Below are 22,641 nucleotides of genomic sequence, written 5' to 3' on the forward strand. Positions count from 1 at the left end.
GTTTAGTAGTAAATTTACATTGAAAAATCGTTATACTCAATATTAACTATGTTCTTACCTATTAAACTAACCACACGATTATAAAATATCCAAATTTATTTACGTATATATGATTAGAATTACAAAAAAAAAAAAAAATAATAATTTTGTAAAACAATGTAAGCATAAATAATTTGGTATTACATGTATTTTTTTTTAAACTCCGTTTGGATATATACTTATAATATTATATTTACATATTATATTTACATATTCTACATTCATATCTACGTTCTAAAAACGTTATTTTTATTTACCAGCTAAATAGCATTGATTATAGAATAGTCTATTTTATAATCAATGATAGTGGTAATATCAGAAGCTTTCAAACATAATTAAATTTATTGTTAAGTTATTTTATCGAACGGAAGTGTTCAGATAATAATTATTACATTTACATATCATATTATGTTTTCTATTGTACATTTTTGTATTATTCTAATGAAAATTGTATCATACATATTACTAAGATAATAATCTTGTTGTATACGATTTTTTGATACAACGAATAATGATTTATAATTATTATCTTAATGTCAATAGGTATGTATTTTATATTATAAAATAAAATAATAATATTTTTTACATATATTACGTGTCTTTGATTAGATATAATACACAACACCTTTTATATCATTCAAAATCTTTGAATTCAATTAGTTAACAAACTAATAAAATTAACCGCTAAATTTCAGAAAAATTAAAAATTTTTGTTTTTATACACACGTTTTTACCAGCTAAAATTTATTAAATATATGACAATAATAACAACAACAATAATAACACTAGAGTTACAATAATACATGTTGATGTTTGAATATCGCTGGTTTGAAGAGTAAATTTTCTGGGTAGAATTCACAGAAAAGGATAGTTTAATTAGTTGATATTATATTGACATGAACACCTAATGGCCATCACGATCATTTTAGCAAGGAGTCCGCCGACATCCTGGGGCTCGTATATGGTGTATATATATTCTTAGGAGTGTCCGCATTCAGCATCAGCTGCCTGTACCGGTTCTCAGAGACTTGCCCACATTCCATACGCGTGCGTATAGAGCTCACCGGTAACCGGTTTCATCTGTGCCCCATAATTGCTTCTGTAGGACGTCAACCAAGGTCACGTTTAGTAGCACATCGTGTGCGCGTATAAAGGTATATCTCAGGAGAAAAGGACGAAAGAAAAAGCCATAAGAGAATTATTATTACCGCGGAGGTATATTTTTTTCTTCAATCGTCTATGAATGCAATATTTCTCTTTTTGTTTTAGCGGCCGATAGAAAGTGATCGTGCATAGTGCTGCAGTGTGAGATTCCATGATTTCACACTATTTGTCAGGATAAATTTGCACTAATAACGGTTTTGTTTTTTCTCAAAGTGCCTGGGAAAACGTTAATAATGATAATAATATAACTATAACTATAACAAATAACGATAATTATAGTAAAAAAACAACATATTAATAGATTTTACTTTATGTCAGAAACGAAAAAAAAAAATAAGAAAAAAAACAATGAAAGTGTTATTATAAACATAATATTTAGTGTTGCTTCGGCTGTCCAAATAATTTAAAAATAAATTAACAAGTTTGTCAATCATGTTTTACTTAATTTTTTTCTTATTTAAACGTGTAATCTACGCATTTAATGAAAACCAACAATGAACAATGAATTGTTTAAATAATAATCACACACAAGTGATAATGTATTAGGTATATTATTATTGATCCCTACATTAGTTGTATATATTACGTGTGTAATATATTATTTACATGTATAATATTACCTATATAATTTTAAGTTTATATCTTAAAAATATATTTTAATTATAATTTAAAATTGTGGTAGGTCAAGGTTTTTGTCGGAAAAACTAATTTTTTTCATCAAATCTTATTCGATTTGGCCAGAACAAGGTTATATTGATATTCAATTTTTATGCATAAACTAGTTTAGAGAAAAACTTATCAAAAAAATATAATATATTTTTTATTTACCGAGAAATACGAAAAACGACCAATTACATTATTATTATATGCTATCCGAAATAGACCTAATGATATCTATGTAATATTAATATAAACTGTGCAATTCGATGTTTTAAAATTATTGCAATTGTGCGCGGGTTGATCAAAAAATATAAACACAACTACTACGAAGTCACGCGTATAAGATCGATTGCGTATAATCAAACCTCTCTAGAAGTGGCAACGTGTAATATTCAATACGAATAAAAACTAAACTAAAAGAAGGTACCTAATATTATACTCGTTGAAACTGGTCCAATATTCGATGCGCTTCGGACTGCACGGTAAAACAGCGTGAACACATGGCACATTTGCGAAACGGACTATACAATGCCGCAGTGATAATGGCGAGAATAATACATAGTAATTAATAAGTATGTCAAAGGAATACTCGGTATTGTAAGTCCTCCGAGAGAGAAAATTGCATAAAATTATCGTCCTACACGTGTAATATTATGTAATAATATGTTAAGTATATACCATAATGTTCGCAGTGTAAACAACGAATCAACTAGTTCGAAATCTCCGTTTTCTACCTATGTCCTATATGCAACGAGTGTATATGATCATTATTGCGGTGTTCACTGAATCGTGGCTTAACGATGATAATATTATTATCCAATCGTCAGAGTTGGGCTTTCGAATGATTATTGCATATTATAATAATATTGCTCAGATGCGTGATGGAAATCATCAAACCAGTTAGGTTGTTTCTTGTCTAAAGTTGACCGCGAGTTTTAACGTTGTTTCGCAGTTTTTATTCTCTCGTGCGGACCAAAAATAATCTAAAAAAATAGTAATTTTGTTAATTCTACCTATTGGCTATTGCCTATTTGTATGAAAATCGAATCACGCAAACGTTACATTATTTTAGTTAACTTGGTACTTATTTCCAATACCAAACGATCTGATGAAATCACACGACACAACGATTGCGGTAAATTCGTTTTCATATTCTAATTACCTAGACGTGACGTTTATAATGGGTATAGCTAGGATAGATGACGATATTTACCATCTATGAAGTTTTCTACTGCTACCGCCGCTTATTTTTTTGTTTTAAACATAGATATATACCGACTAGAATTTCTCTCAATTTAATGAAAAATAAAAATATTACGTGATTCTGGACTTCACTTTATTTCTAACTCTTATTTTATCACTGTTGATAAAAAATATCTATTTCTATTGTTCTCCATTAGATTCATTACGTCTATTTTTTAATGTCACGCGTCATTCTTATGTATAATAAATATGGAAACGAAAACGTATCATTGAATTAATTCAATATTATTCTCAATTAGAATGCTGGAAATTAAAAATACCTATTGTAACATATTAACTATCTATTATTAGATTGATTAAATATTTACGAAATGGCTTAGTCATTTTCATAAATTTGATGGGTATTTCATTTTAACGCTTTATATTATATTGATTATGTCAAAATAAATTTCTTTTAAATTTAAATAATTTCCTATAAGTATTATCTACCTAAAAGCTTAATTCTCATTTTGATGGACTCATCATTGAAATTATATGTAAAAAGATATATATTTACTAATATATTATAAATTATTATGTTATTTAAATTCTTATATTGTGTTAGTGACCTTGCTCAGTACATGTAAATATTAAAAATAATATATTTCAATATTTATATACTAGACAAGAATAATTTATATTTTGCACTGTTTTAATATCACAGAAAAATTGACTCTTAAATTATTACTTTTTTCAATGTCATATCTACTGTAAGGAAGTGGTAAATTATAAATGCTATTATTAATTTCATTTCATTTTTTAAGTGGTAGATTATTAAATATTAATGATTATTATAGTTTTTAAGATTCTATTAGGTATCTTTAAAATTATAGTTACAGACGCAACCACATTATAGTTTAATACTTACTTTAATATTAATTTAACAATCATTCATCCAGTTTCATTTATTTATTTTTTTTTTTTGAAAATGTTACTGTATACAAGTGCAAATATTTTATTTAATAATTCAGTATGTGCTGATATTAAGTTTTTTTTTCCAGTAAGTGAATAAATCTTTTAATTTGTTCCTGTTTATAAAAATAATGAATTAGGTATACGATTTAAATATTGGAAGATATTAAGATAATATGCATAATTTATAAATATGAATTACTAATTATTGTTTAGTATAATAGGAAAACATTAATTGAATTATTAGGTAAGTAAAATGAATAGGAATAAAAAAAATTAAAAATTTACAGTACGTTTTTACTCCTAAAATAGTTACTATAAATTTATTGTTCATAACATATTCCTATGATTTTAATATCTATCAAAAACAATGAAAAATAAGTATTCATTTTAATGAATATTGTTAAAATATAATAATTAACTTACTTTCGATTTTAACCCATATTGGAAAAAAATATTAGATTCTAAATATAAAAATTATATTAAAACTAAAGAAAGAAAAATAACGTTATTTTATGTACGGATGATATGGATAATAAATGGAATGAGAAACTACTTTATCAATCAATTAATTATTTTGTCGAATAAACAAATGCATTGAAAATTAAAAAATAGTAGAAGAAGAATGTTAATTTAGTATGAAAATGAAATTATTATCGTTTGTAGATGAAATAATAATCTTTTTATAATAATAATATATTTATGGTTTACATAATTGATTAATTAATATGTTTTCAGTTGAAACCTATTTGAGTCCAGTTGAAACACATTGTATGAATGTCGATTATTTCTTCTTGGATCCAGACAATCAGACACATGAGTTTTCTGAAGACGCTATGACCAGATTGCGTATGATTGCATAAATTATTGTAATTTCTTAAAGTCTTAAAATTAATCTACTTATTTCCATTTAGATATGGGAAGATCAACAATTGCGTTGTTCATAGTAAGCTTTTTTGTAATGTTCATCGCTTTTTGGACCGGAGTTGCGGGTTGCTGGAGAAGATCACCCGGAAATATCACGGCCACTGCAATTTTAGTACTATTAGCATGTGAGTTATTTTGAAAATAAAATAATTAATATTTTTTAAATTGTTGTGAAAATGACTTGTGATTTCATTTTCAGGTTTACTTAGTGCTGGCGCTATGGGATTTTGGCACGGAGTGGAATACTACGAAAAGGAACGTGTAGTAGGAGAAGAGTTTTACCAGCAGTGGAATAGTGTAAGTAAACTAAATAACTATATGGCATATTTAAATTTTAATTATTGGAACTTTTAAATGATAAAAAAAATTTTGGGTTGAGAATGCTTAGTACGTAAATTGTCTTGTATTTTGTATAATTATGTGTTTCTACAACAATTATTTATGTTATTGAATTTGTTATAGGTATATTAGTATGAGTGAGCAATTTAATTTTTCACTTAAATATTGATAACATATTGTCATTGCCATTATACTTTATTGATTGTTGTCATCGTGTTTGTGCAGATACTTAAGGATAACACTCGTATATCTTATGATTGGTCGTTTTTCATGGCGTGGACTGGCGTTGCATTTTCTTTGGTATCTGCTATATTATTTTCCGGCGCTGCGATCTGTCTACGAGGCGAACGTGAAAGAGAAGAGGCTCTCAACATGCAATACTTAATGCCTGGTTAGTATAATATGTATATATATATATATATATATATTTAACAAGTGCCAGCGACGGAGCTAATTTATTGCTGTTGGGCATTTATTCTCCGAAGAGCATTAAATCATAAAATGTTTTTTGTTAACGTAGATGTAGACAGTATACTATATAGTAATATGAGGGCTTTATGAAGTTATATTGCACTGACATTAAAATAATTTTATATGGCAATGTGATTTTCCATGTTTTATTGCTGTATATATTTTTATGTGATCACGTATTAACATCCTATAAAATTAAATAACTAATTATATACACTATAGGGGTGCCAACTATCTTAATCATATAATACATATTATTATGTTATCAAATATTGTATTAATCGAATGATCAGTATTGAATTAAGTAGATATCTCGTATATTCTACTATAGAATAAATGTTCAGTAATACATATTTACGTATTTGAAAGAAGTATACTAGTGCATACAATTATTTTTTTAAATATCAAGGGCGCTGTTAAACTAATTGAAAACTTATAGGACTTAATTCAAAGTAGGTATTTAATAAGAAAATAGTGTAGCATGAATATAATAATGAAATTAGATGAATCGTGTACACATCAACCTTGGGCCAAAAATTAAGCCGAACTTTTTCAAACATGTTACGTCACAAAACTTGACCAACCTCTTTAGTATTTTTAGTTAATATAACATTCGTGAACATTGAATTATTAATTTATTTTTTTTTTATGACACAACTATTGATAATCATATTGCACCGTGTTGTACCAAATGCCAATGGATGATAATTATTTTTCATTTACAGTTTATCCACAAAAACAACAATATGCTTACGCTGGATACCCGACACCAAATACGTATCCATCGGGACCTTACTACCATGGACAACAACAACAACAGCCACAATACGCCGGCCACTACAATTACTAGGCAAATTATTGTAAGCTGGTTCAGCCAGTTTAAAATGTTTATTTTTTTTGTCCAGCCAATAAATTATATATATTCACTAAAAAACTGAAGACGTATATAGTTACTTACTATATAGAATGCTTCCTGTGTAAAATTGGCTGGACATTATACATACTATTGTTTTAAGATCGTACATTTAAATAGGATTTTTTATAAATACTCAAAATTTGTGTGATCCTAAAACAATAACTTATAACTAATTTATAAATACGTTTCTATAAGCTCATATATTATTATACTTGACAGAATATTCCACCTAAGTTGCTCAAAAAAAAAAAAAAATAAATAAATAAATAAATAATAATAATAATAAAAATAAATAAAAATTATAATAATAATGCATATATTTTAACTAATATTACGTTATATCTGTTTGAACTTAGTGCTAAGGACTTTTTTTTATTTTACAATTATTACTTTATTTTGTACAATTATTATTTATGCATCATCGTTGTATATTTATTGAAGTTTATGTAACTATGCATTTTTAGGTCTATTAAAATAATTTTAAATGTTAAGCTTGTAATACTAATAATTTGAATGGTATTAAAATACAATATTTAGATCAATTTTAGAAAATTGACATGAACATAAACGGGTTGATTCATCCAAGTTAGAACAATTTTAAGGATCTCCAGTCTGTTTATTATTAATATTTAAAAAAAAATGTTTATTTGTGTTTTTAAACATGTTAGTTTGCCATACACAGATATACCTATTATGTTAAATTTGTCGGAATCTGGCAATTTATTCACATGTAATTAATAATAATATCCAGTAATTATAATTGTATACAACATTTTTTCCATGTCATGAGTATTATAATTTGATATTTATTCTAATATTTTAAGAAATATTGGTGAGTTGTATATTTTCATTTATTTTAAATAAATCATTCTTCATATCACCATAAATACATTTGGCTATGAATTATTATACTTATTATGAAAGTTTGAGTGTAAATAAAAAGGGATAATTATTGTAAAATTTATTTTGAAATTCAAAATAGTTCATATACAAAAAATTTGATATATGAAGACGTATTAAACATTGTCATAAATGACTCCAAAATAGAAAATAGCTATCAATTTTATCAAAAAAAAAAAATTGATAGGTTTAATTTTAATAATTATTATTAATTGATCGATTATGATATTGTGTCAGCAATTAATGATAATTGATTATTTTAAAGTTGTATAAAAGAAATAGTTAATAATGTTTAATGCCGAAACTTGATCAGATCAAGATCTAAAAATGGTATATAAAATGACAAATAACTATGACTTGCTTATCTACTTAGATATGATTAAAATAATAATATGATTGTATTATAAAATAGAAAAATAATAACATATTTTAAATTGTTATATACAAATTTAGTTTTTGGTTAGAACGGTATAGCACTTAAAGAAATTAAAAAATGCGAAATTCATCAAAATTCTAGCTTTACTCTATAATTATTTTTTTGTTTAATTATTATTAAATTTAAAGGTTGTTTTTTTGGTAACAAAAATGAGAAATTTTTATGTGAATTTAATTGATATTGTTTTTGAGGTACTATTTTAGAGGTTAGAGATATTGACTACAAAGACACTCTTTCCATTATCAGTTACAAGTTACAATACTGTACAAAGTTAAAAATTTTAAGTAGTAAGAATAATTTAAGTGTATATGGTAGGTACGTTAAAAATAGTATAATATGTTATCATAAGGACTCTTTGCCATTTTGAGCTTTTTTAAATTTTGCAGATATATTCATGTATATTGTTATCAAGTTTTCAATGGCTTTAAATAGTTTAAGTTTAAAATGTTATTATTACTATAAATTAACACAATATAATATTTAATATACAAATATTATTATGTAGGTGATCATTTTTAAGAACTGAAATGGTTTTTTTGAAGTAAGTGTTTGGCTAAATAATTAAAACACGATTCTCGCTATAAAGATATGTTGCATAAAAGTCATGATTTATAAATTATAAGAATTGTATTATTGTATGTACAATAATATATATATAAAAAAAACTCGTGCAAATTGTGTTGTTTAAATTTAACTAACAAAGTAAGATTTTATAACCATAAAAATAAACAATAATTGGAATTCAAAAAAATGTGTATTTTTGGGTTTTATTAATACACAATAAATTATGTAATTTTCGGTTCGTTGATCATTAAGTATGTTTCAAGATCTTTGGCACTACACAGTGGTGTATCAACATTGCACACATCGTGGAACTGCGAGTAGTCTACTTCATACATCAATTTCGTCTTGCAATATTTGACCAACGGTCGAAACCTGTGTCCCCATAGAACTTCTGATGATAAATACGATGTCCGTGCTTGCGTAGTCTGCCCCGTCGACTCAGTGGTGCCTTCCAGGATTACGATCACTTCAAATTTTTCATTTAATAGATCCGCCGCGCTCATTCCGTACAGCGGACTGTCCTGATCGATCACATGTACGGCTATGGTTGGCCACATTAGAAATACACGTTCGTCATCGTCGTCTATACTTATCTGAAAACAAAATATTTTGTTAATGATAAATGTTTTAATGATATCAAAATATTTTTCAATAATTCAGAATTCTAATTTTTTTTATTTATACAAGATATTTGTGTCTCGTCTGTATTGTATTATTGATAACATTGTAGTTACTAGTTAGCCACACTATAATGTTATAAACTGTGGTATAGAAGTTACTTGTAACCAATTCTTAATATATTATTGTATAGACGTATAATCAATAATACTTTTGTTTCAACAATTCGCATATAATTAATATTGAAATAAATATCGTAACTGCTGATAAATCTAATATTTTTGATATTGTCGATATTGAAAGTGGACCAAAACGTCAGTAAAATATAACTATTATTTCGTAAAATATGAATTTTAATGTATACTATTTACAAAAATTTTTTAGTAATTATAAGGTATATTCTAGAATGTTATTTTTTTTTTAAAAAAATTAAGGAATTTTATAGTAAAGTTGTTATAGATACACATACCTATTATATCTAAAATATAGAATATAATTGAGAAATATATGAAAAATTAAAAGAACGACAAGTATAGTTAAATGTAGTTTGGTATAATAATTATTTACATTTATTTTTGCTATTTTATAAGTAAAAATTTGATATTTAATAAAATATTACATGTTATAAAATTAGTGAATTATTAAATTCATTGTTTTTTTTCTTTTTTTTTTTTATAAATTTTTTGTAATTATTTGTTTAATAGTGTTAAAAAAATGATAAAAAGCAATAACTTGCCATTTAAATATTAGAAAAAAAGGAAATCTATGTATTGCATTCCTAGTTGTTAATATTTTAAATTCTATATCTCCTATTTTATACATACTAATGTAACATAAAAATTAGCCCGCAATCATTATTAATATAAATAATTGTAAAACTTAAAAGAAGTACCTTTACAACAGACATAATACGGTGAATATTTAACTAGAAAAGTCTACTGAAACAAATGCCATAAAATACACTTAACATTTATCAGCTACTTAGCAACGTATAAAATTACATTTTTTAGTAATTTTAAACGAGATTTTAGTGTTATACTAAAAACGAAGTAAATTTGTGCTGCTATGCATGTTCAAATTAAAACAGTTTTATATATAAGATTATTTTTATAAAAGTTTACTTGTAAAAGGTTTATTTTTATTTGCTCACTTTTAAACACGTCACATGCGGCGATAATGTTTCTCCTTCTGGTGTCACTCGAGATCGTATGAGTCTAGTCTGGATTGTGGTCCCAATTAGATGTGACTTTTCCCTCATGTCACCAACACGGAACATGAAACACAATTGCCCGTCCCTTCGGCATATTACCGCGTTCTTGCTGAACATGATCGTTTGGCTGCGTTGTTTTGGTCGTGACATCTTCGAGAATACGATACCCACCATAAACGCCTAAAAATATACCATTAAAATACCGATATGTTTTTTTGTCAGCAGAACTGTATAAAATGATCAATGATAAAGACGTAAAACATTTTATGGTTATACTTAAAAGTTGATACAAAACACCATCTTCTCATAATTTCACCATCTAATTACATAAATTAATATAATTATATTATAAGGCCGACCGTCTTAGATGTAAATTGAAAACTTATTTAAATTTTTAAATGTGGTATATTTTTGTATCATAGCATAATAAATGACAGTCATTGATTAGTTAAAAGTTAATTTTATTTAAACTTTATAATTTAACTAAATTGTCTTATGAACTTAATACATTAACTATAGTTTAATGATCTATTGTAATGCTCTAGATCAGCGGTTCTCAAACTGTGGTACGCGTACCACTAGTGGTACGCGAAAGACTACATGATGGTACGCGGAATTGCGGAAGGCCGCATGGTGGTAGGATTTTTAATCTTCAGTGGTACGCGACTGATTGATAATATACTTAAGTGGTACGCGAAATAAAAAGTTTGAGAACCGCTGCTCTAGATGTTTTCAGCTTATTTTAAAAATAGCATACTAAGTTAAAATAATATTAAACCTTATAACCATACGATGTTAAAATTAAATATGCATTTGATATTTTTTTGTTCAAAGGTGTTATAAAACTTAGTTTACATTTACCTTATTATTTTAAATTTAAAAAAAAAATAATAGATATTTCTTCATTTAATAACTCAGTAGATGATTACATATGTTGTAACTAAGTTGAACGATCAACAAACAAAATGTTGTTTAAAAACGATTTATAAGATACACAAACACTGTATGAGTGACCTAGGCAGTAATTAAAAAAAATGAAATAATTATTTGAGATTGTTCTATATTATCTTTAAATATTTAGAGTCAATCAATACAACTTACAAATATATTATTCAGTAATGATCCAAATAGAACCTTTTGGTTCTTAATTATATTATTAAAGCCATTAAGTTATATCTTCGTACTAAAATAAGTATAATTAGTGATAATAAAAAGTGTTCGTATTATTAATTTTGTCAATCATACAATAATAATACGGTAGTACAATGATATTATTTATTGTAAATTTATTTAAGAAATAAAAATGATGTATATAATAATACCACCTTCATATTATTATTATTTTAATTATAATATCATTTAACACATTCTTTTATTTTTACCGCATTTTGTTTCTTGAGAAATATGCATTTAATCCGGAACAAAATAGAACTAAATAAGAGAGAGAAAAATACATTTATAACAAAAAGATTTATTCTTAACCGAAATTGTTTTCATTATTGCTTTGTTTAGAACAAATCTAAATTTAAAAATCTAAGCATTTTTTTAAATTTTTACGTTTGAAAATCATTGAAATTCATTTCGTAAGAAGTATAACAGTTTTAAGTTTAAGATTTTTCTCTTGAAAAAATGATTTTTGAAATAGCATTGAGCCTACGGATTTAGGCCATTACAAAGTTTGGTTGATTTAATCTAAATACAATTGATATTTCGGGCCGAATATTAAGTTTACCCAAATTTAAATCTTTTTATGTTAACCACTTTACATAAATAACAACAATATCATATAACTAAATAGCTTTGTAAAAAAATCAAAACAGTATATGATAATTTAGTACACTGAACGAATTGTTTATTGAACATACTTGGATCATTAAACCGGCGATACTTTGGAAGCAGAAAAACACAATAGCTTCGTGGCATTCTTCTGTGACCATTCGGTAACCATACCCCGTGGTGTGCTGCGTCTCCACGCTGAACAAGAAGCTGGCCATGAACGTTTTCATGTTGATCACGCATGGCGACCATACCGGGTTGTCGATGTTTTCGGGCGACAGATCACCATGAGTGAAGGCGATCAAGTACCAAATTATTCCGAAAGCGAGCCAACTAAGTAGAAAACTCATGACAAACACGCACAGAGTCCATCGCCATCGCGCGTCCACCAGTGTGGTGAACAGGTCCTGCAAGTAGCGCCGCCGAAGTTTCGATACGTTTTCCAGGACGATATTACATTCGCCATTTTTGAACAGCGCTCTTCGTTTGGCCTTCCGGTAGATCGATGGTGACGTCAAATGCGACTTTCTCGTACTAAAACAATGTCAGGATTTCAGACGGTTTTAAATAATTGTAATTTAATTGGCAGGTAAAAATGTTATTATAATAATTATTAATATTAAATTTAATAATATTGTAATCGTATCTTCATTTAACGTTTACGATCTTAGGTATGTATAATAGAGAGATAAACGATAGTTTTTAATCACACAGAAACTTCTGAACCATAAAAAATTGATATTAACACAAAAATGAAAGAAAGTGCAATAATTTTGCTTAATAACGTATCAGTTGTGTTGCCTTAAATATTTTTATAAAAAGCCGCATCTATAAACTTAATATCATTGCTTATGATTCAGTGAAACTTCCATTTAATGAAATTTTCTGTAAAACAAAACAATTTAAAAACAAATTAATTTAATTATATTTAACGAATTTCTTCATGGTAAATATTTTTTTTTTATCCATGTAGTTTTGTCAAAGTGGAAGTTTCACTGTATCTACATTTTGGAATATCGATCATACTCGTTATGATTATCACAGTTGTTTGTCTCTAAAATAATATCGCACATAACTTGCTTGCGTTACTTATTTCGTCAAGAGTATTGTAAATACAACAAACTATTCATCATAGGTGTCTAGTGCAAACTAACAATGTTCTTAATATAGTAGGACAGACTAATGTCTGTGGTCGTAACAAAATAATAAGAGATATATTACTATGATCTCATTGGTTAATAAATTAATAATTAATAGCATAGATAGCTTAAATTAAAATATCATACATATTAATATTTTTAAATATCACTGTTTAATTATTGTTTAATATTTATATTAAACTAAATAAAACTTATAAAATGTTGGTTTTAAATATAGTAAGATTAATTTTAAGGGCTAAAAAAACCGATATAATTATATTTAAATAACTCTTCGAAAAGTTAACATTTTTGATATATAACTATTAGGTATGATTTAATAAAAACACAAATTATAACGTCTATTAATTATATATTTGTTGGAAGAAAAATAAGTAAAAAAAAAATAATATTTTTATAGACAATATTTTCATCACAACAACCTACGTCCGGCTAGTATAGTATAAAAACATATATAGGCGTACAGTTTAAACTTTAAGTTAAATATAAGATATTGATGTAATATTTGATTCTATATCATGATTTTTATTTTAAAAACTTTAACGATTGTTTATTGTATACAATGTTCTTAATTATAGTTTAACTATATTTATCAGTTTCGTAATAAGTGCTCCTAAGTATACAATTTTTGAGAAAAAAATCCTATCAATTTTATGTTTTGTTCGTGCTGAATTAAAGACTATATTATACACTTTACATGGACTTAAAATAGATACAAAATATTACAAAATTGAAGGATTAATATCTATCTATCTATCTATCTATAGTAGATCATGAAATTAGGTCTAATTATTTACACTTATAAAATAGTAATATAGTATTAGCTATGCAGATAAAATATTAAGGTACCGTTAGAATCAATCTGGTTTGTTTAACCGGTTAAAAATTATTAGCAACTGAACGGTGTAATAGTGATTTATTTTTTCATAATCTGTGTTTATACTTCTTTTATATATTTTTTTAAATTTTTGCTAATTTAATTTACGCATGTAATAATACTTTACTAAGCCGATTGCCACATTTTAGTTATTATTTTAATTATGTGAATTAAAGTTATTAGATTTAATAATAACGTTTGAACTGTGTTTAAGGATGATTATTGTATTATTTTTCTTTTATGATTTTTGTGTTGACGAACACTGTACCAGATAATATGAATTATATTATTATAATCATGCCAATTCTGTACCTATAATGATAGTCAGTAATTATTAGATTTACAATAAATTTAAACACTGATAAGAATAAAAACTGTATTGATATGTTTTAGAAAAAAACATATTAAAAAAAATCAATTAGGTATGACAAAAAGTTTAATTTTAGGTATACGAAAACAAGTTAAAAAGTTAGTAAAGAATTTTAATATAGTATTAGTTTTTATAATCATTACAGTTACAACTTTTTGTTTTACAAGATACGATTTTTAAAATAAATTTGTTTGATACTATTATAGTACATGTTTCGTAAAATGAAAAATTCTCTTCATAGAGGAAATTTAATAAAAATAATGAAATTGTTGTTATATAACTGTTGTATTTTTGTTTTAACTTAATATACTAATTCTAATAATATACTAATACGTAATTAATACTAAATATACTAATTCATTATATTCGAAATGTCAAGAAATTGTAATTTGATTTAAACATTTCATAATGTATATTATTTCATACTCAAAAGTTGAATATTAGATATAAGATACTCATGAGTTGAATAATTTTTGTCTAAGAGTAATAGGTTCCTATTAAAAAAAAAAAAAAAAAAATTATTTCTTTTTGTAGCTATTTTAATTATTTTGAAAATTATTTTTGATGCATCTTCAATTAAAACTACTTATTTCGTCATTATTAAACATTTAAATGTTTATCATAATTATGTGTTAGTGATGTTTGTAATTTGTATATAATTTGTAATTGAAACGGTTATACTCTAAAAACATTTTTTATAGATTTATCATAGCTATTAATTTCACAATCTACATATTTACTAGAGATATCTTTACGACTAATTAATAATTATATCATTATTAGCGCCATAGAATAGTAATAAATAAATAAACGAAATAATAATAATAATTGATGTATAATAGGTACAAGACCCATAAGTGCCTACAAAGCCACATCTGGTTTTATCGCATTTAAAATAATTGTAGCACTTCAAGATTTTAATTCGCCATGTTTGGCAATTGAAGATGATCGAGATAATTTTAAACTGAAATTCTCATGATAATTATTGACCCAAAACATCGTTGAAGTTGGAGACTGGTTATTTATTAGTTAATACTCGTACAATTATAAGGAAATAAAAACTTATTGTTAACATTTTAATTTGTTTAATTACTCCTATTATATATTTATAATTGACATTTATTATTTTGATTGGAAGACAATAATATTAATTTTGATGCGAAGTTGGGTTTAAGTTAGTTTGTTGGTTATAGTTCATTTACACTCTGAATATATGTATTTTAATGATACGTTTCGTATGTGTGATGCGGTTATGCTGCTTTAAATACTAGACTAGTAGCTATTAAAAATAAAAACGAAAACGTTATCTGTGCTCTTAATGGAGTCCACCGCAACGTGTGGTATTTTTTTCGTAGCGTTCCTGTAATAATATTATATTATTGTAATCAAAATTGTGCACATTGCGATGTGTTAAATTAGCGATAGAATTCGGAGTTAAAAAACAAAACAAAAAAATTAATTAATCGGGTTATGGACTAAGTGTATATAACAATAACAATAATTATAACCTCGTACTTGTGTTTAGTTACCGGAATTACGACCGGCTGACCGTTGGCCTGTACAGGGTATTCGACATTGATGGCAACTCCGTCGGAGTCGGTAGACAGGAGCGCCTCATCGCACAACGGAGACAGCAACAGTGCGGCGTCCCTTTGGTCGACTCTGTGATCGTCGCTACCTTTGTATCCGGTATTCGACGTTTGCAACGCGTTCGGCCGTTTGGCCCTGTTGGTGACTTGCACCGATGAACTTGTAGCGGGAGACGGAAGTTTCGACGGCGGCGGAGACGTGCGGTCCGAGTTCATGTTTCGTTCGGGCATAGGTCGACGATGTGTCGGTGTTGTACTAAGGCTGTTTAAGTTTAAAAAAACCGCGCGAGATGGGCTGACAAGAAAGCGTTGTAGTGGATAGTTATTTAACGTTTAATAATATACGAGATGGCTCACCACGGCGGCAGTGTTACAGCGTTCGTTGTGGATTCCGTCTAAGAAACGAAAAACGTCCGTGGTTAAAGGGGGTCGAAAAAATATATTTTATTGGATTTCGCGTAAAATGCAAACCGTTCAAAATTATTTGACAAAAAAAAAAAAAAAAATGCATTATACGGCCATATATAATTATTTAAATAATTAAACCCGCGTAATCGAGCAATAGACGATAAGCATATTATTACGTATTTGACCGGTGAGATGTGCGCTGTTAACTTTCTCTATCCAAACCCTGCAGTGTTGGGCCCATAAACTATATGCTTAACCAGCGGTTAACGTTTATTGAGATGATATCTGTTATTTATAACCAATATATTTTAATACGTGTGTGAATATTAATTTTACAATAATTGTTCAAAGATTAATATGGAATAATATTATTGTTGTTAAAACAATAAATTTGACTGTAAAAAAAAGCTATAATAATTAGTGAAATAAATTGTGAAAATATAATAATTTAGTCATTCACGATTTAATTGATTTAGCTTCATTTTTTATTAACTATTCTGAAATATATTTTAACTATTTTTATATTCAATTAACTCTTATAATTATTATAGATATTAATTATTAAGCAATTCAATACACACATGTCATATTTACTGAATTAAATTGTAGATAGAGTTAAGGTAGTTTGCGTAACACTGATGAAAATGCATGAAATTTCTACTCAGATGGCTGTAGATTATCTTGCGTACTGTTCCGAATTGTATCGATCATAGTTATAAATTTCTATTCGTATTTACTTATATTATGTTAACGGTTTATCGTCTAACACCATTCGTATCCGACTTGATAAAAGACGATTATTCGACGTTTACTCGTTTCAACAAGTATCAACCTCGTACAAATTATTATACCCACGCTGGTTTGCTATAGATTTATTATTAATTTATTTTTGCAGAATCATTATTCAAAGATGTATAGGATTCGTACAAATCGTATGAATCAATTACACCGTTATATATTTGTATGAGTAGTTATTGAAATCTAAAATTTTCGATATGTTTTATTATAGTATCAATTTATAAATGTGTTCTCTATTATAACACCTTGTTCACTAGCAATTCGTTAAATATTTTTGTGTTTAATAAAATAATCGTTTGACATCCAATCACGTTTGAAATAAAACTTTTGAAATCTAAGAACATGCGTGTTTTCAAACTTATTATCGCCGTAAAAAATAATGATATCAAAAATAACTAAATTAAATTACCAATTTAAAGAATAAAGCACAGTGCATAGAATTGCATTATGCAGTAATTATTAAACTATGTAGGTTTACGTTTGCTAATAACATAAATACAAAATAATTCTTTGGTACGTGCCACCTAAATGGCCTCGATCGTTGGGACCGACAATTAATCGCTGAATACCGGTTGTAATTATAATTACGGTTTCCTGTACTAGTAAAAACGGTACATTGCCTCTGGATGTTTCATGTCATTGTATTATTGCTACATAGGTATTTAGATATTTATTATTATTAATTTAATTTTTTAACTTTCCAAAGTTAACTGTTCATATAAACTTTAGTTTAGGCTTAATTTACATTTAAAATGTTAAAATATACATTTTTTCCCAAACATATTTTGAATTCAATATTCCATTAAAAAGTTAAAGTGCTGAAATGATACAATTATATAATATGTATAATAACTGTCTCATTTAACTGTATAAATTTGAATGCAAAGTAAATATTTGTAAAAATTTAAAGTGTCTGGTCAAAAATAATGTATCTTGTATATTTGATGTAAGTATAAAATTTTAAATTTTAACTATTTGAAAATGCAACTGTAATCAATATAAAAATTCAAATAAGTGATTTATTTTTGTTGTATAGGAACTTAAACTGTAGACTATTTTTTCGTGAAGAAATTTACATAGATTATTTAATCATTTAACTACTGTATTAAGTAGAACTTACCAAACCTTAACAAGTATGTGAAAAAAAATGTATTATTTGTTTATTGATTTTTTGACGTCGTATAGTATTTAATGAAATATAAAATTTAGAACAAATAGTAGTATTTACCTGTTAGTGTGATAGTGTGTTTAAGTGATTTTAAAGAAATATATAAAATTAAAGGTAGGTATGCAATCGCAAAATTATTAAAAATAAATCAATAAAGTTGCTGAAAAACTAAAATAAATGATTTATCCTATTTATGTACTTTATGCTAATAAAAAGAGAATTAAAGTAAGTTATTAAGCAGACGGTTTTTGATAAAATTCAAATGAAACTAACCTGTATAAACAAAGTTGATTTATATCTTAAGCATAGATATATTTGTTATTGAATTATAATAATAACTATTGTTTCTGAGCATTAAAAAACACTGTAGTAGAAACATTTAGGTTTTGTTATAGAAGCGATGAAGGTAATGCAAATTTTGCGATAATTTTAAATTAAATTAAAAAATTCTTATTTTTTGGAAATTTTTATTTAGTGTTCAGCAGTTGATACATAAAACTAATATTTATCTTACATCACAATATAGAAGATATTACAGCATAAACAGACGCTATTACTTTGTGTGTAATCCATTTTGTTTGTATACCACTTTTATTATACCTAGCAAAATACAGGAGACACCTACGCATACTTAATGAATAATAAATTATCTAAAAGATAACGTTCTTGAAATAACTTACCGATGAAATAAAAAAAATATTATATAGCATATTAATGATTTATATAATAAACATAATAAACAAGTACAAAGATTTTAAATTATTGTTGACATACATATATTTATTTTTCATTATGTAAATTTAAAATTATCTGTGTAAAAAATATTATTTATAATATAATATAGATATATACCAGATAAAATTAAAAATAATTACAGGCTATAGTTTTTATTATTATTTTCAAATTCCACAATAATTGACTAAAGTCGATCTGTATTACCATTAGATCCCATTAGTATCCATAATCCAAAAGATCAAATGACATCTAAGAAATGTGTGGGTGCCGCTTTTTAGTATACAGTCAAACAATAACTTCATTTATAACGAATAGTAAATAGAAATTATGGACGTGACATTAGTGAGACCCGTAAATTTGTATAATACACTTTGAGATGCGTCGACATTTGTTTTACATGGATTGTCTTTATTTTTATTCAAAATTTCAATCATAATTTTAGAGGACGAATATCGAAAGTAGTGACATTCAAACGGTATACATACAAGCAGAATTATATGAATAAAAAACGTACCTACTAATAATTAATGCGGATTCTAAGTTCAGTATACTATTTAACTACATAATATAATTTTAAATATGATTATTTGTTCTAAAAATTAATTACATATACGCGACGTTATGATTTCTTACGAAATTTGTAACTGTAGATTTAGGCATATTATTAAAAAGAATAAATTCCATACATTTGAATATTTAATTGCAGTATACTTACATGTTTAGTTTTAACATAATGTATGAGTTTATATAGTCGATATAATATCTTATGTCTATGATCTTAAATAAATCTAGCTGTAAAATACTATTTTTACTAAAAGATGCTTTTAAATTGCTCAGAATATGTTATATTAAATTCAAAATTATTTGTATTTGTTTATGCGAAAAAAATATCCATAATAGTAGGCAGGTACTTACGTTTCAATTAACGTGATTGGTTTTACACGGAATGATGTTTACAACTTAAAACACAAGTTCTTTTATACATTTACCTAGACTATTTTTTATTATTACTATTATCATTTGAACACGGGCAATACTTTTATTCTATGAATTTAATACTATTTTTTATTCACCTACAAATTACAATACAAGTAACAGTTAGTCGACCGATAGGTACGCACCGTGTTCGTAGTCGACGCGCGTGCCGACGGTGAATGAATCTGTATGACTGAAACTAGTTAGGCTTATTGCACATTGGGACCTTGTATTAGTATATTTGAATAATCACGCTGTCATGATATCATAACGACGTTGACGCGTAATGGTAATCATATGTTATCACGACTTAAGATTGAATTTATTATACATAGACGTTTAAATATAACGTGTACCGATAATTTTATTTGTCCGTTAACCGATTATTTTCATTGGTAGTGATTTGTTCGTGTATAGAACAATTATTAATAATTTTTTATCGAATACATAATTCTTAGAATTAAATATTGTTATGTTATATGGAACTGATATAAAATTGGAACACTGTCAAACAAATTAACCTGAAAATGTATAAATATACATAAGGAAAAACATTTAAAATGAATTAAAATAATTACAAAAAAAAAAAATGTGTTTATTACTTTTAATATTACAAAATGGGTCACATTTTGTTCAAACGAATAAGTGAAGAGTTGTCTAAGAAACATAGTAAATATTTATAATATTTTATCTTAAGTGTGTTTGTGTTTAGTTATTTAATAATTCTATGACTTTTGTAAGAAAATTAGTGTTTAAAATCGTGTTATTATACTAAATTATACTGATCTGTATTCTGCTGTTATTTTTTTCCTCTGCAATAACGAGACAATTCTGAAATATTAAAATGATCGATTATGGTAATTTATTATAAATAATATGACCGTAGAAAATCTTTTGATAGTAAATAATATTTAAATTAAGTATCTATACTTGGGTACCAAATATATTAATTTTAGTATACTATTTTTTGATTAATTGTTTTATATTAAATATAAAAACAAAATGTAATTACATTCAAGTAAAAACAAATTTGAGCAACCTATATTATTGAAATTAATTTTAGAACAATAGTAAAATTAACTAATTTTTCTATTATGAGAACAAAGTATATTTTGAAAAATATTTATTGCAATTTTTTAAATGGATCAAAATAGTTTTATTTAATGCATCTGATATGTTTTTAACATGATTTCAACTTTTTTTTTTTAATTATATCTAATAAATAAAATATTATGTCTTGCAAAAAAAAAAAAAAAACCTTAATAAACATTATACATTGTTTTTATCATTTTTACATTTTTATTCACCAAAGCAACTACAACAAAATATATATATAATAATTATAAAATTTATGAATACCTATTATAATAATATTTTTATTTTTTTTTTATTTTTACAAGATATTTACAATCTATTCAAAGAACAATAAGTAAATTTGATAAGAGTAATAAAACATAAAAAGTATGACGGAAGAAGCAAATATTGATGACACTATATATATATTAATATATACATATATAACCTATACTATTAATATAAATTAAATTTTGTTTCAAAAACGTCAATTTACACAAAAGTAAATTAGATAATACGTATGTAATAATAAAATATTAATATAATATGCATGACGTATGTATATACATAGTAAAAGTAAAATATTATTTATTTTTTAATGCAGTGCAGTAATTTATATTGTTAATAACTATCACATAGGTATTTTAAAATAAAAAACGAATTACAATAATCAAAACAATCATTATATATACATAAACATTTATTAAAAACTATGCTTTTACTTCAATTATTAGTTTAATGCATATGTTACAATTTAGAAATTTTTAAAATGTATCATATGTATTAAAACTATAAGTTCTAAGCATGAATAACAATTTATTAATATTATCTTATATTTGAAACTTACTCAATATTTGAATTAATTTTATAATATGACCTTAGATGCAAGAGGTTACTTTATTAAGAGATCAAATTAATTCTTTGATTAAAATATCTAAGACAACTAATTTTCTTTTTTCAATATGAATCATTATAACGTATAATTAAATAAATTGTGTTTAATCCATACAATTATTTAAATTAAGTTTTGTAGTAATATTTTCGAAATATAACTGGAGTGATAATTTATCGAGCGGTTAGATTAGAGGATTTGTCACTCAAAAAACCATTGCTATTATTTTTTTTTCATTATTATATTATTTGAATTTCTTTATTAATATTAATACAATTATCATGTTCATCGTAGTTTTACATTATTTATTATCTGAGCGTTAAATTTTAAAACCAATTAAAACTATGTTAGGCTTATCTAAAATTAAACCAAAGAAATAAAATTCGTGTTTTTAAACATTTATATATTTAAAATATTAACGCTT

At 25.6% G+C, this 22,641-nt stretch overlaps 2 protein-coding genes across 3 annotated transcripts in view; one reads left to right on the forward strand and one right to left on the reverse strand.

The window, feature by feature from the left end:
* Nucleotides 1-6,919, forward strand: part of LOC112599120 — a 30,800-nt gene extending 23,881 nt beyond the window's left edge. The window contains exons 3-7 of the mRNA XM_025345876.1: nt 4,756-4,866; nt 4,932-5,069; nt 5,144-5,241; nt 5,509-5,674; nt 6,480-6,919. Coding sequence (XP_025201661.1) covers nt 4,756-4,866; nt 4,932-5,069; nt 5,144-5,241; nt 5,509-5,674; nt 6,480-6,604 — 638 coding nt within the window. The 3' untranslated portion in view covers nt 6,605-6,919. The remainder of the gene's footprint in view (nt 1-4,755; nt 4,867-4,931; nt 5,070-5,143; nt 5,242-5,508; nt 5,675-6,479) is intronic.
* Nucleotides 6,920-8,741: 1,822 nt separating this feature from the next.
* LOC112598824 (G protein-activated inward rectifier potassium channel 4-like) lies at nt 8,742-20,450 on the reverse strand. Of its 2 annotated transcripts, XM_025345454.1 has the most exons (5): nt 20,192-20,450; nt 16,094-16,562; nt 12,264-12,708; nt 10,339-10,578; nt 8,742-9,163 (listed from the first exon to the last, which is right to left on the reverse strand). In XM_025345454.1, exons 2-5 carry the CDS (start codon nt 16,396-16,398, stop codon nt 8,792-8,794), a joined length of 1,362 nt encoding a protein of 453 aa, XP_025201239.1. In that variant the 5' UTR covers nt 16,399-16,562; nt 20,192-20,450; the 3' UTR covers nt 8,742-8,791. The 2 variants fall into 2 exon arrangements, with proteins under 2 accessions (XP_025201239.1, XP_025201240.1); XM_025345455.1 differs by lacking the exons at nt 16,094-16,562; nt 20,192-20,450 and adding an exon at nt 13,201-13,372.
* Nucleotides 20,451-22,641: the final 2,191 nt, after the last annotated feature.

The sequence above is a fragment of the Melanaphis sacchari genome, unplaced genomic scaffold, assembly GCF_002803265.2.
Source record: "Melanaphis sacchari strain LSU unplaced genomic scaffold, SCAv2.0 Contig4_pilon_pilon, whole genome shotgun sequence".
Classification (NCBI taxonomy): domain Eukaryota; kingdom Metazoa; phylum Arthropoda; class Insecta; order Hemiptera; family Aphididae; genus Melanaphis; species Melanaphis sacchari.